Source organism: Coenobita brevimanus, chromosome 36, assembly GCF_032717465.1.
Source record: "Coenobita brevimanus isolate Jiangsu-jjx chromosome 36, ASM3271746v2, whole genome shotgun sequence".
Taxonomy (NCBI): Eukaryota; Metazoa; Arthropoda; class Malacostraca; order Decapoda; family Coenobitidae; genus Coenobita; species Coenobita brevimanus.
In genome coordinates this window covers 4894284-4910359 of record NC_136989.1, presented here as the reverse complement: position 1 = coordinate 4910359, position 16076 = coordinate 4894284, and the positions used below count along the sequence as shown (strand labels likewise).

Sequence of the window (16076 nt, the reverse complement as noted above, 5' to 3'; positions counted from 1 at the left end):
GGGGTAGTGAAGATGTGGGGTGGATATGCAGTAGCCTTTGATATTACTAAAGGTTTCGACAGGGTGGCACCTTTCACCACCGTCCAAACTCCCTTGCTATGGACTAACTTCTTTTGTTCCTTTGCTCTCCTCATATCTTAGTGATAGGCAAATAAGAGTAAAAGTTGATGATGTATATTTCAATTTCCACTCGCCGGCGTGCTGCAGGGATCAGTTCTGGTGCCAACCCTATTCCTGGTTCATATTAATGATCTCTTATCTGTCACCCACAATCCCATTCACGCCAGTCCTGTATGAAACAGCCCTAGCATGTATTCAGTATGGATGGCGGGTGTTAGCGCCGAAGCGGTGACATGTGGAGGTGTAGGACTACTGGGCCTTGGGATAGGTGACTGCCCCCAAGAAATAGGCCCCGAACATGTGCCCAGAGTCGGACACACAAAAAAATATATATACTTTATATGCAGATGACTCAACACTACATAGTTCATTCACACTCAGACATCCATTCACAAAGTCTAATATCTCTACCTCTCAACTCAGTACAGCCATCTCCATAAATCAAGATCTATCTACAATCAGTGAATGGGGACAAAACAACCTTGTCTCTTTTAATGCTAGTAAAACTAAATATATACAATTTACTAATGGACAGGAATTGCCAGATTCGTACATTACCCTCAGTGCTACTAATATTCCCATCTCCAAAAGTATTGAAATTCTTGGCGTCTCACTTAACAGTGCCTTCAGCTGGACCTCTCATGTCAGATCACTTGCTAAAACTATCTATCTATCTATAGCCCGACGCCCTAATCCCGCAAAGGGTGGCCACAGACAAAACGCCTCCAAGTCGCTCTGTCACCCACCATTTGACTACCCTCCCCCCAACTCACTCCCCCCTCCCTCATATACCTCTCAACTCCATCCCTCCACCTCATGCTCGGTCTACTCCTCCCTCTCCCTCCCTCCACCTCACCCATATACACCCTCTTAGTCAGTCTTTCATTCTCCATTCTCTCCACATGTCCAAACCACCTCAGTGTATTTCTCCTAATCTTCTCAACCACATCCACATCCACCCCACAACGTTCCTTCACTTCTTCATTCGTCAACCTGTCCCTCCACGTCACTCCACATGCTCCTCTCAAGTAACTCATTTCCACTGCTCTCACTCTTGACTTGTTCCCCTCTTGCAAGGTCCACGCCTCGCTTCCATACGTCAGTGTAGGGATCACAATACCATCATGCAGTGACTTCTTAACTTCCATACTCACCTCCCTATTTCTCATCACTGCTTTCAGTGAACCAACAACCTTCCTTCCCTGCTGTACCCTTTCATGCACTTCATCCCCCAAAGTTCCATCCTTACTCATCACACTACCCAAGTACTTGAATGCACTCACATTCTCCATATCCTCACCATCCAACCTCACTGCACACTCTGTGACTTCATTCCTCTCAAACACCGTAACTTTACTTTTGTTTACATTAACTTTCAGATTCCTCCTCCTACACACTGTCCCAAATTCATCTACCAAACCTTGCAGCTCTCATTCATCTTCACTCAACAGTACTGTATCATCAGCAAACAGCAACACCGGAATCTTCCAAATCTCACCCTCATTCATTAGAGCCACCCCCACATCCACTGCCCTACCTTGCACCTCCTTTACAACCCCATCCATGTATAATATTAAACAGCCATGGAGACATTACACACCCCTGTTTCAGTCCCACATTGAGATCAAAGAACTCACTCAGCTCACCATCCACTCGCACCGTAACCCTAGCTCCCTCGTACATACTCTTCACAGCACTCAACAATTTCCCCTCCACTCCATATATTCTTAATACCTTCCACATACCTTGCCTATCTATTCTGTCATAAGCTTTCTCCAAGTCCATGAAGGCAGCATACACTTTCCTTCCCTTCTCTAGATACTTCTCCACTAAACATCTTAGAACAAATATCTGATCTACACACCCTTTTCCCTTCCTAAATCCCCCTTGTTCTTCTCCAACTAGCTCCTCTGTCATATGCCTAACCCTATCAATGAGTATTCTACCATATATTTTTCCAGTCACACTAAGAAGACAAATACCCCTATGGTTACCACATACTTTTCTCTCCCCTTTTCCTTTGTATGTACCTTTCTGGAACCCTTCCCTCTTCCCAAGCCAATCTACACAACTTCCATATCCACTCCACAACAATCTCACCCCAATACCTCAGCATTTCACCACACACTCCATCAATTCCTGGGGCCTTTCCCAACTTGATCTTCTTCATCGCTTCCACTACTTCCGCCCTACTGATCTCTTCCTCCCTCCTCTCATCTCTTCTTCTCCCAGCCATTCCCCAACCACTTATACTCGCACTGCTCTCACTCTCTACATTCAACAAATCCTCAAAGTGCTCCTTCCATCTCCTCAATTTCTCTCTCTTCTCCACCAACAATCTATTATTCCTATCTTTCACTCCCCTACTATTTCCCCTTTCACACTGCCTTACTTTCTTTACCTCCTTCCAAAACAATTTCTTACTCTCTCTCCATTTCACACTCAGATTCCTCCCAAACTCTTCATCCACTTTCTTTTTACTCTCCTTCACCAGTCTCTTCACCTCCCTTCTCCTGCTCACATATACCTCTCTCTTCTCTCTCTCATCTTCTCCCCTACCTCTACTCGCTAACCATTCACCATATGCCTTCTTCTTTTGTTCCACAGCTCGTTTCACCTCATCATTCCACCATGCTGTCCCTTGCACACCCTTGCATCTCCTCCTCACTCCACAAACCGCCTCACACGCTGCGCCTATCTCTTCCGTGAATATCTTACATACGTCTTCCACCCCTTCCATCTGCTCTAGCTCATACCTTCCCAATCTTTCTTCCACTATGTTCTTATACTCTGCCATTTTCTCACTATCGTGCAATTTCTCCACTCTTCTCACAGGAGCTGTCTTCTAAACCGCCTCAAAGAAGCTTGGATTATTGTACAGAGTCCGTAACTTCTTCACTGACGAGCAGTTAGCTGTAATTTATGAGTCATGTGCGCTCTCGGCTTGAATATTTCTTACCCTTGTGGAATGGATGTGGAGAGGTTGCATTAAAACAACTAGACGAAATTCAGAACAAAGCTGTTAGAATGTCGCGAGTGTGCCGTGTGCATCCTGCGAGGATAATCGCGCTCCGACTGACTTTTTAAAAATATTTGCCAAAAATCAGTTATTAGTCCTAGAATATTATAATTACATATGGTTATGGCACATACCTTCAGCTTTCTCCTGGGATGTTTGTTGAGCCTTCGTCGACAACCACAGGACTTGTGGAGACCTCTGAAGTTGGGTAACGAAGTCTCCACTTTACACTTCCCGATACCCCGTAATATGGTCACCACAGCCTGATATTACCACTACAAACACTATTATATGAATTTCAAGTAGTTTGGAATCCATACACACACACACACACACACACACACACACACACACACAAAACACTGTGAAAGCAATGCAAATTACGAGCACATACGAGCTTTCCCCCCGTGCTGGTTCCCCGATGGTATTCTGAGGCGGAGCTGTCATTTATTATTATAATCACACTCACGCTTTATATTCCTAGTACTTTATTACACTTATTTATATATACAATATTTATCTATAAGTTTCTTTCAGTACTAGTAGTTTATTTTCACTCCAGGCATTGCCTTTCTCGTCCTGTATACTAGCGTAGAGAGCTAATCTGTTACTTTCAATACTCCAAGTATTTATACACGCTAGAGTGTAGCTTTCACTTTCACTTTCATTACTCCTAGGGTATATACTCGTATTCTTATAATACTACTCATTTACATTTCTATTTACATTCTCTATTTTATTTACATTATTTACATTTCTATTTTATTTACACTGTGTTAGGCACTGTCACTTGCAGTAACTTATAAAACTATTTTCCACTGTTCACTTATATTTACATTCATTGCTTTCACTTGCTGTTTACACATTATTTACATTTCCAATTGCACTGTTTTAGTCGCCAGTTAGTTTGTAGTCACTGTCCACCATTATCATTGATACATTAGTCAGTTCACGTTCCACAGCAGAGTCACTTATCCCTTTACCCCTTCCCATACGAGGTTTAGTAGGGGTTGAGGTCACAGGGTCCTTTGCAGGGGACTAAGGACAGGCGCGAATCGGACGTACTCTCCCCTTGAAAACGACAGTAAACTGAATGCTGTGGCCTAGGCAACGTTACTATAAGTCAAAATTATCATACTTGCATCTGTAATATCATACGGTCCTTTCATTCTGGATACGTACATAAACAATGGATGCAATGGCTCATACACATATATTTTTCATAATTAAACAAAATGTAGATAATTATACATCATATGAAAGCTTAGAATCTCTATTTTGTGATGACACAGAAATTTAAAAACTGATAATGGCTAATCACACAAAAAATATAAATCACCAAGTCTGGCCAAAAACATGATGAAATATAAATCTTGTATAAAACCACTGTACATGCAAAAAAATTACATATATTTGAAAGCAGTGTTGAGGATATGCTTGTATAATGGTGGTACTGTACAGGTGTAGCTTTTTATGGTGTCTGATATAACACTGTGCATTCCTGTGTTACATCTGGGACAGAACTGGATCATCACTGTCTTCACATACAGTAAGAGTATCACTGTCACTACCTACTGACTCACTACACACATCATCAGCATCAAATTCTTCATCAGTAGTGCAATCCTGGTCCTCTTCAAGCATCTCTAAAGAGTATAGACATCGATAATTATTTTCTCATCACTGGCAGCCATGGTCAACACTGGATGGAGGCTGTCTTATTTCAGTAGATCACACAATACAGCATTATCGTCTCCATTCCTGAATTATCGTATTATCGTACAGGTGGTATTGTACATCGTACAAACGGTCAAATTATTGTATTTGTATGATAATTATCGTACGCCTGGCAACGCTGGCGTATATGGGCAGTGAAGGGCTGCCAGTGTCAGCGTGGTGACAGCTGCTAATATATACGCTATGAAATGATTGGCAGGAAATCTAGTCAATACATAGTAAATCAGGTAGTTCCAGGTGAATGTAAACATCACTTAGGCTTCTCCCTTCCTTTCTTATATATATTTTTATTACGAGAACAGATCATACGGCATATTTCAAGGGGAAATAAACAGGGAAAATTAGCGAACGAGTGCACGTGAGGTGTTGCCAGGTGATAATTAGCCCATTCCAGGTGTATGGCAGTATCAATTACCTTTTCTCTTTCTTTGATATATTATTTTGTATAAGAATAGGCCATAGGGCACATTTCAATGGATAAAATGAGTGGAAAAATCCGTCCAGGATTTGTGTGGAGCAGCGCAGCTGGTCAGGCGGGAGGAGAGGGTAATGGAGGGGAGGTAAGGAGGGGAAAAATGGCTAAACTGTCAACAGTGGATGGGAGTACAGGTGACAGCAGAACTGAGTATAGCTGGACATTGGTAGTACTGATAGATGATACAAGCCACCACTTGAAAGTCTGGGCGAATTCAAAATAACACAGAATCACAAAAGTGATGCCCCGCGGTATGATCCCTTGCTTCCGAGCGTCACGAAAGTGACGCCCCACAATTAAGGGGTTAACCCTGCCATTACAAATACACTACCTCCCCTGCATGTAAGAAGGAATGTTGCCTCCCTTGCATTATTTTACAGATATTTTTATGGCAAATGCTCAGACAAAGTTGCATCCATGGTGCCACCTCTCCATGCCTTCCCTTGTGCTACACGGGCATCTGGTAGCACTCATGACTGGAATGTCACTCAGCCATATTGCAGAACTTCTGCCTATCAGAATTCTTTCATTCCACGAACTGCATCTTTCTGGAACTCGCTTCCCCAGAGTTGTTTCCCGCCAGACTTCAACCCACAGCTGTTCAAGTCTAACTGTTACAGATATTTTATGAACAGCGGACACCAGTAATCTGGCGTATAGATCAGTTTTTTTATTCATCTGTATTTTCTTATTTTGTTCTGTTATTAAAAAAAAAGTATCTATCTAGTACTCGTTAATCTATCTGTCTCGCTCTCCTCCCCAAGCAGCGCTGAGTCAGGCGGAGTCACTGTCCACGTCCTCGTCCCATTCCTCGCTCTCCTCGGCCGACCAGCGAGACGAGGACGAGGATGAGGAGACCGGCGAGGGAATACTGAGCATCGAGAACGCCAACAAGCTGGTTATGCCACCTGTGCCAGCTGTGCCCCCCCTGCACCCTCTGTCGCTTCACACAGAGCCTCTGGTACCATCGGTCATCTTGTATTCGTATCTCCTTTTTGTCTTTTTAGTTTGTCCTCTGGTCCTCATGGCCTCTCCTCTTGTCTTAGTGGTCTCCTGTTTTCTTTGTGGTCTCTCCTTTGTCTTTAATGTAAAAAAGAAGAAACCCAAGGCCAGAAACCCGTAAATTTGTTCCCTCCAAGAAAAATCCCAAACAAGATAACAGACAAATTCAAAGTTTATTTCCTGTATCTAGTGTTTATAGCAGTAGTAGTAGTTGTAGTAGTAGTGGTGGTGGTGGTGGTGGTGGTGGTGATGTAGGTATTAGCAGTAATAGTAGTAGTGGTGGTGGTGGTGGTGGTGGTGATGTAGATAGTAGCAGCAGTAGTAGTAGTAGTAGTAGTAGTGGTGGTGGTGGTGGTGGTGGTGATGTAGATAGTAGCAGCAGTAGTAGTAGTAGTAGTAGTAGTGGTGGTGGTGGTGGTGGTGGTAGTAGTGATGGTGGTGGTGGTGGTAGTAGTAGTAGTAGTAGTAGGAGTAGTAGTAGTACTAGTAGTGGTGGTAGTAGTAGTAGTAGTAGTAGTGGTGGTGGTGTTAGTAGTAGTAGTAGTAATGGTGGTGGTGGTGGTGTAGGTAGTAGAAGTAGTAGTGATGGTGGTGGTGTAGGTAGTAGAAGTAGTAGTAGTAGTAGTAGTGGTAGTGGTGGTGGTGTAGGTAGTAGAAGTAGTAGTAGTAGTAGTAGTGGTAGTGGTGGTGGTGTAGGTAGTAGAAGTAGTAGTAGTAGTAGTAGTGGTAGTGGTGGTGGTGTAGGTAGTAGAAGTAGTAGTAGTAGTAGTAGTAGCGGTAGTGGTGGTAGTAGTAGTAATGGTGGTGGTGGTAGTAGTAGTGATGGTGGTGGTGGTAGTAGTAGTAGTAGTAGTAGTGGTGGTAGTGGTGTAGGTAGTAGTAGTAGTAGTAGTAGTGGTGGTAGTGGTGTAGGTAGTAGTAGTAGTGGTAGTAGTAGTAGTAGTAGTAGTGGTGGTGGTTGTGTAGGTAGTAGTAGTTAGTGGTGGTGGTAGTAGTAGTGGTAGTAGTAGTAGTAATAGTAGTAGTAGTAGCAGTAATAGTACCGTAGAGATAGTAGTAGTAGTAGCAGTAATAGTAGTAGTATTAGTAGCAGTAGAAGTAGTAGAAATAGCAGTAATAGTAGTAGTAGTAGTCATTGTAACATATTTTCCATTCTTTTTCCAGGAGAAGAGCGATGAGGTGTTCACGCCAGAGAGCGACTCGGCCACCACTACCCCCAAAACAGTCGTCAGCAACAACCAGTCGCCCCTGCCCCACGTCAGCCCCACCCCCTCCGTCAGCAGCGATGTGTCAGTCACCACACTGTCTTCAGAGCGTGACCGACCCACCACGCCACGCCCCCGCACACTGTCGAAGGGAGTGAGTCAATTCATTCTTAGTTTTGGCGGGAATTTTGATATGAAACGTCTTTATACTCCAGCTATTTAAATTTTCAAAGGGAGTGAGTCAATTGGTTCTTAGTTTTGGCGGGAATTTAAATATTAAACGTTTTCATACTCGAACTATTTACATTTTCAAAGAGACTGAGTTAATTCATTCTTAGTTTTGGCGGGAATTTTGATATGAAGTGCCTCTATTTTCAAACTGCAGTACCCCTTCGATTATCCGGACGTTCCATATGCATACACGCTCCATATCCATAAACGCTCCATATCCGTACACACTCCATATCCGCACTCGCTCCATATCCGCACACGCTCCATATCCGTACACACTCCATATCCGTACACACTCCATATCCGTACACACTCCATATCCGTACACGCTCCATATCCGTACACGCTCCATATCCGTACATACCAATGGCTCTGTTTTGTTGGATTATTGAGGGAACACTGTATGTACATTTTCAAAGGGAGTGAGTTAATTCGTTCTTAGTTTTGGCGGGAATTTTGATTTGAAACGTCTTTATACTCCAACTGTTTAAATTTTCAAAGGGAGTGAGTCATTTGGGAAGGAGGGAGAAGGAAGGGGAGACTGTCATTTGGGGAGGAGAGAGAGAGGGCGACATGGAGGCGATTTGTTTGTGGCCTGCATCTTTGTATATGAGAGAGGGGGGGTGAGCTAGGGGGAGGGTAGACAAATAGTGGGGGACAGGGCGACATGGAGGTGATTTCTTTGTGGTCTGCATCTTTGTATATGAGAGAGAGGGGTTGTGAGCTGGGGGGAGGGGAGCCAAATGGTGGGGGACAGGGCGACATGGAGGCGATTTGTCTGTGGCCACCCCTTACGGGATTAAGGCGTCTGGCGATAAACAGATAGACGCCTTTGCTATGCCATCTAAATACGTTGTAGCCAAATGGTGGGGGACAGGGCGACTTGGAGGCGATTTGTCTGTGGCCACCCCTTACAGGATGAAGGCTTCTTGCGGTAAACAGATAGACGCCTTTGCTATGCCATCTAAATACATTGGTTTTACTACTCATGTTAGGTTACCTGGTCAGTAATTAATCAGATGTACACAGGTAAAGGTGTGCCATCTTTCCTCCCAGAAGACACATTAATTACACACCTACACAGGATTCTAAAACTATCTATCTTTCTACCTATCTGTCTATCTATCTATTGCCAGACGTCTTAATCCCGTAAGGGGTGGCCATAAAAAATCGCCTCCATGTCACCCTGTCCCCCGCCATTTCACTGCCCTGCTCCCAGCTCACACCCCCCTCTCTCATATACCTCTCCACCCCATCCCTCCATCTCATCCTTGGCCTCCACCTCACTCACATACACTCTCCTCGTCAGTCTCTCACTCTCCATCCCCCCAGCTCACACCCCCCTCTCTCATATACCTCTCCACTCCATCCCTCCATCTCATCCTTGGCCTCCCCCTCCCTCTCCCCCCCTCCACCTCACTCACACACTACATATGGTTACTTTTTGCTACTTTATCACTACTATCGCTACTTTATCACTACTATTGCTACTTTTTTGCTACTTTATCACTACTATTGGTAATTTTTTGCTACTTTATCACTACTATTGCTACTTTATCACTACTATTGCTACTTTATCACTACTATTGTTACTTTATCACTACTATTGCTACTTTATTGCTACTTTATCACTACTATTGCTACTTTTTTGCTACTTTATCACTACTATTGCTACTTTATCACTACTATTGCTACTTTTTTGCTACTTTATCACTACTATTGCTACTTTTTTGCTACTTTATCACTACTATTGCTACTTTATCACTACTATTGCTACTTTATCGCCACTTTATCACCACTATTGCTACTTTATCACTACTATTGCTACTATTTTGCTACTTTATCACTACTATTGCTACTTTATCGCTACATTATCACCACTATTGCTACATTATCAGTATTATTGCTACTTTTTTGCTACTTGGTCACTACTGCTGCTACTTTACTGTTACTTATTGCTATTAATTGGTTCCCCAGGCCAGTACAACGCCACAGAAGCCGAATTCCTTAAGTAGCATGCTCGCCCGCGCCTCAAGTATCACCTCAGGAACATCAAGTAGCGCTCCCACCAGGCAAGGCTCCCAGAACTCCCTCCTAGACCAGTTCACCACGTCAGCCAAGGAACTCATCAAAGAACGGCAGAACTCCCAAGAGGGGTCCTTCCTACAGCAGGTGGATAAAGTAAGGGATTGTGACTTTAAGTGTGTTGTTGTAGTAGTAGTAGTGGTGGTAGTAGTAGTAGTAGCAGTAGTAGTAGTAATGATAAAAATAAAAATAGTAGTAGTAATAGTAGTAGTAGTAGTAGTAGTAGTAGTAATAATAATAATAATAATAATAATAATAATAATAATAAAAATAATGAGTAATTGTAGTAGTAGTACTAGTAGTAGTAGTAGTAGTAGTAGTAGTAGTAATAATAATAATAATAATAATAATAATAATAATAATAATGAGTAATTGTAGTAGTAGTAGTAGTAGTAATAATAATAATAATAATAATAATAATAATAATAATTATAGTAGTAGTAGTAGTAGTAGTAGTAGTAGTTGTCGTAGTAGCAGTAGTAGTAGTAGTAGTAGTACGGTAGTGGTTTCGATTCTAAAACATATCCCTGAGCTGAATTAATAGAATGAGTCACTGATAGGATGGAGTTAAGGTCATGGCCATTTTGATATTCACTCAATTTGTATTTAAAATTTTAATTAATTTTTTAAAATCAAGAAATTATCCTCCATATTTGATTACGTTATTATTATTATTATTATTCTTTTTATTATTATTATTATTATTATTATTATTATTATTATTATTATTATTATTATTATTATTATTATTATTATTATTATTATTATTATCATTATTATTATTATGTATTTACTAATACGAGAGGATGGAGGGTGAGAGACTAACGAGGAGAGTATGTGAGTGAGGTGGAGGGGGGAGAGGGAGGGGGAGGCCAAGGATGAGATGGAGGGATGGAGTGGAGAGGTATATGAGAGAGGGGGGTGTGAGCTGGAGGGATGGAGAGTGAGAGACTAACGAGGAGAGTGTATGTGAGTGAGGTGGAGGGGGAGAGAGGGAGGGGGAGGCCAAGGATGAGATGGAGGGATGGAGTGGAGAGGTATATGGGAGAGGAGGGGGGTGTGAGCTGGGAGCAGGGCAGTGAAATGGCAGGGGGACATGGAGGCGATTTGTTTGTGGCCACCCCTGACGGGATTAAGGCAATTGATAGAGGAGGACACTAACTTTTGCCTTCTACTGTACCTCTAACAGCCCAATTCCACCCCAACAGCTTACAGAACAGTTCCGTAGTCAAGTTACAGAGCGGCTGGAGGTGGTAAAACAGAGCAGCGGGGAGGAAGGATCTCTGATGAACCAGGTGGATAAGGTAGGGCTGTCTATCGTTTTATCTATCGTTTATCTATTATTTGTGAGTGTCTGTCTATCGCAGTAAACCCTCTGATAGCCTACCTCACCTCACCCCCTTGCCTCACTATCCTCACCCCCCCTGAGGATAGTGCTGTGAGGAAAGCTGTTTGTGTGTAATCCAACCACTATTACTACTACAATTGTGCTTACTACGCTACTACTACTACTACTACTACTACTATTGTTAGTGTGCCTCTGTTACTACTACTACTACTACAACTATAACTATAACTACTGTTGCTATTACTACTGGTATTACTACTACTACTACTACTGCTACTACTACTGTTACTACTACTACTACTACTATTGCTGTTACTACTACAACTAATACTACTACAACTACTGCTACTACTACTACTATGACTATTGCTACTACTACTACTACAACTACCACTATTGCTACTACTACTACTACTACTACTACTACTACCACCACTACTACTATTACTATTGCTACTACTACTATTACTACTACTACTACTACTACTATTACTATTGCTACTGCTACCACCACCACTACTACTACTACTACTACTACCACCGCTACTACCGCTACTACTACCACTACTACTACTACAGGGACGAGAGGGAAAATATCTGTTCTTTATTCTACCCAACCCCGGATCGAACCCACGTGCATTCCGTTGGTCAGCTGGATGCGAATGTGTAATAGACAGATAGATAGATGTGCTGGGTGGTAACCATATAACCAAATTATGGCGCCTGGTGGTTTAGTGGGTAATTAAGGCGCTCCAATCGGATTGAGCCGGTGCAGGTTTATATCCAAGGGGTGGTTGGGGTTTATTGCTCATGTAATGCCACTCAGGGATGAGTGAGGCTGGTCACTCTCATCTTAAATGTCAGCACCAACTTGCCTAGCCCCGGCCTCCTACGCTCCTCATGGGGCAATGTAGGATTTGATGATGATAATGAATGAAAAAAATCCCAGGCTATTTGAGCTGGATTAATTTGAGTTGGATTAATTTGAGTTGGATTAATTTGAGAGCTGGATTAATTTGAGAGTTGGATTAATTTGAGAGTTGAATTAATTTGAGAGTTGGATTAATTTGATAGCTGGATTAATTTTAGAGTTGGATTAATTTGAGAGTTGGACGACCCAGGACCGGACAAAGGACTTGATAATGGGTACATGGAATGTAAGGGGAGCGAATGATGAGGTGAAAGAGAGAGAGATTGTCCAGGTGCTTGAGGGTGCGAAAGTGGATGTATGTGGAATAACTGAAACAAAATGGAGAGGAGAAAGTGTGAGAGAATGGGAGTATGGATGGGGTATATGTGCAGGAGTAGGTGAGAATGAGAGGGCAAAGGAAGGAGTGTGTATAGTTGTGAGTAAAAGATGGAAGAGGAGCATAAGACAGTATGGATCAGTTGGGTCAAGGATTGTATGGGTAAAGTTGAAAGTTGGAATACAAATGTGGGTGATTGTGTGTGTGTATGCGCCAATGCAAGATCGTGCTAGAAGAGTGAGAGAAGAGTTCTGGACAAATGTGAAAGTGTTCATGGATAAGTTTAAAAGGAATGAGAGAGTGTTTTTGATTGGTGATATGAATGGTAAAGTAGGGAATGTGAAGGTGGATGGAAGAGTTGGTGAGTGGGGTGTGCCTGCTGAGATAGATGAGAATGGCAGTGTGTTAGTGGACATTTGTGCTGGGAGGGGGTTGGTGATAGCCAATACCCTCTTCAGGCATAAAATGATCCACAGGTATACATGGCGAGTGATGAGAAGGGTGGGTGGTGAACTGAATGAAAGGAAGGCAGTGATTGATTATGTGTGTGTGGATGAAAGGATGCGAAGATGTGTAAAGGATGCAAGAGTGTATAGAGGTTGGGGGAGTGGACTTTCTGACCACTACTTGGTGGTGGCCAGAATTAGGATACAAGTAAGATGGAGGAATAGAAGAAGGGAAAGACGAGAGGAAGGAGTAGTTGCAAGGAGAGTAGAAAGGTTACAAGAGGATGAGAAAAAGTCAGAATATAAGAGAGAAGTGGAGGAACGATTGGGCAAATATGAATTGAAGCAGATGGGAGACATGGAAGGTGTGTGTAGGATATTTACAGAAGAAATATGTGCAGCATGTGATGTGGTGTGTGGAAGGAAGAGAAGACGGAGGGGGGTGCAAGGAACAGCGTGGTGGACTGAAGAGGTGAGAGAGGCTGTGGCACAAAAGAAGAAAGCATACAATGAATGGATGAGAAATAGGGGTGTGGAAGAAGTTGATGAGAGGCGGAAGAAAGAGTTATATGTGGAAAGTAAGAGAGAGGTGAAAAGAGTAGTAAGAGAGAGTAAGAAGAGAGTGGATGAGGAATTTGGAAGGAATTTGAGTGTAAAGTGGAGGGACTGTAAGAAAATGTTCTGGAAAGAGGTGAAAAGAGTAAGACAGGGTGGAAGTGAAGTTAGTAGGGGAGTGAAAGATAAAAATGGTAGATTACTAGTGGAGAAGGGAGAAAAAGTGAGCAGATGGAGAGAACACTTTAAGGAATTGTTGAACATAGAGGATGGAAGTGATGCGAGTATAAGTGGCTGGGGAATGGCTGGGAGAAGGAGGGAGGTGAGAAGACAGGAAGAAATCAGTAGGATAGAAGTTGTGGAAGCAACGAAGAAAGTTAAATTGGGGAAAGCCCCAGGAATTGATGGAGTGTGTGGTGAAATGCTGAAGCATGGGGGAGAGATAGTAGTAGAATGGATGTGGAAGATGTTCCCAGAGGATTGGAAGTCAGGTGTAATTATTCCCTTGTACAAAGGGAAAGGGGAAAAAGAAGTGTGTGGTAATCATAGGGGCATTTGTCTTCTTAGTATGATAGGAAAAGTGTATGGTAGGATACTTATTGACAAAGTTAGAGAAAGAACAGAGGAATTAGTTGGAGAAGAACAGGGAGGCTTTATGAAGGGAAGAGGTTGTGTAGATCAGATATTCATTCTTAGATCTTTAGTGGAAAAGTTTCTAGAGAAGGGAAAGAAGTTGTATGCGGCTTTCATGGATTTGGAGAAAGCATATGACAGGGTGGATAGACAAGGATTGTGGAAAGTATTAAGAATATATGGAGTAGATGGGAAGTTGTTGAATGCTGTGAAGAGTATGTATGATGGTGCGAAGGCTGCAGTGCGTGTAGATGGTGAACTAAGTGAATTTTTCTCTTTGAAGTTGGGTTGAAACAGGGATGTGTCATGTCTCCATGGTTGTTCAATCTGTACATGGATGGGGTACGGTAATAAAAGAGGTACAAGGTAGGGTAGTGGATGTTGGAGTGGCCCTGGTGAGAGAGGAAAGTGTTTGGAAACTCCCTGTACTGTTGTTTGCAGATGATACTGTGTTGTTGAGTGAAGACGAAGGGGAGCTGCAAGGCTTGGTGGATGAGTTTGGGAGAGTGTGTAAGAAACGGAATCTAAGGGTGAATGTAGCGAAGAGTAAAGTGATGGTCTTTGAGAGAGGTGAAGTCAGTGAATGTACAGCGAGGTTGGATGGTGAGGAATTGGAAAATGTGAGTACGTTTAAGTACTTGGGTAGTGTGATGAGTAAGGATGGAGGTTTGGAGGGTGAAGTGCTTGAAAGGGTACAGCAGGGAAGAAAGGTTGCTGGTTCCTTGAAAGCAGTGATAAGAAACAGGGAAGTGAGCATGGAAGTGAAAAAGTTACTATATGACAGTATTGTGATACCAACTCTAACGTATGGAAGTGAAGCTTGGACGTTGTTGGAAGGACACAAGTCAAGAGTGAGAGCAGTGGAAATGAGTTATTTAAGAGGAGCCTGTGGAGTCACATGGAGAGACAGGCTGACGAATGAGGATATAAAGGAGCGTTGTGGTGTGGATGTGGATGTGATAGGAAGCGTTATGAGGAACACACTGAGGTGGTTTGGCCATGTGGAGAGGATGGAGGGTGAAAGACTGACGAAGAGAGTGTATGTGAGTGAGGTGGAGGGGGGAAGAGGGAGGGGGAGGCCGAGGATGAGATGGAGGGATGGGGTGGAGAGGTATATGAGAGAGGGGGGTGTGAGTTGGGAGCAGGGGAGTGAAATGGCGGGGGACAGGGCGACGTGGAGGCGTTTTGTTTGTGGCCACCCCAAACGGGATTGAGGCGTCTGGCAATAGATAGATAGATAGATAGATTTATTTGAGGGTTGGATTAATTTGAGAGTTGGATTAATTTGAGAGTTGGATTAATTTGAGGGCTGGATTAATTTGAGAGTTGGATTAATTTGAGAATTGGATTAATTGGAGAGTTGGATTAATTTGAATTGGATTAATTTGAGAGTTGGATTAATTTGAGAGTTGAATTAATTTGAGTTGGATTAATTTGAGAGCTGGATTAATTTGAGAGCTGGATTAATTACTCTCTGAAATCCCAGGCTATTTGAGAGTTGGATTAATTTGAGAATTGGATTAATTGGAGAGTTGGATTAATTTGTTGGATTAATTTGAGAGTTGGATTAATTTGAGAGTTGGATTAATTTGAGAATTGGATTAATTGGAGAGTTGGATTAATTTGTTGGATTAATTTGAGAGTTGGATTAATTTGTTGGATTAATTTGAGAGTTGGATTAATTTGTTGGATTAATTTGAGAGTTGGATTAATTTGTTGGATTAATTTGAGAGTTGGATTAATTTGAGAGTTGGATTAATTTGAGAGTTGGATTAATTTGAGAGTTGGATTAATTTGAGAGCTGGATTAATTTGAGAGTTGGATTAATTTGAGAGTTGGATTAATTTGAGAGTTGGATTAATTTGTTGGATTAATTTGAGAGTTGGATTAATTTGTTGGATTAATTTGAGAGTTGGATTAATTTGAGAGCTGGGTTAATTTGAGAGTTGGATTAATTTGAGAGTTGGATTAAT

At 42.3% G+C, this 16076-nt stretch overlaps 1 protein-coding gene across 1 annotated transcript in view; it reads left to right on the top strand.

Annotated features, from left to right (window-relative positions):
- Rab3-GEF (Rab3 GDP-GTP exchange factor) overlaps positions 1–16076 on the top strand; it is a 182100-nt gene that overhangs the window by 64493 nt on the left and 101531 nt on the right. Inside the window, exons 17-20 of the mRNA XM_080269717.1 lie at positions 6116–6312; positions 7518–7712; positions 9767–9970; positions 11083–11205. Of these exons, the coding sequence (XP_080125843.1) occupies positions 6116–6312; positions 7518–7712; positions 9767–9970; positions 11083–11205 (719 nt within the window). The remainder of the gene's footprint in view (positions 1–6115; positions 6313–7517; positions 7713–9766; positions 9971–11082; positions 11206–16076) is intronic.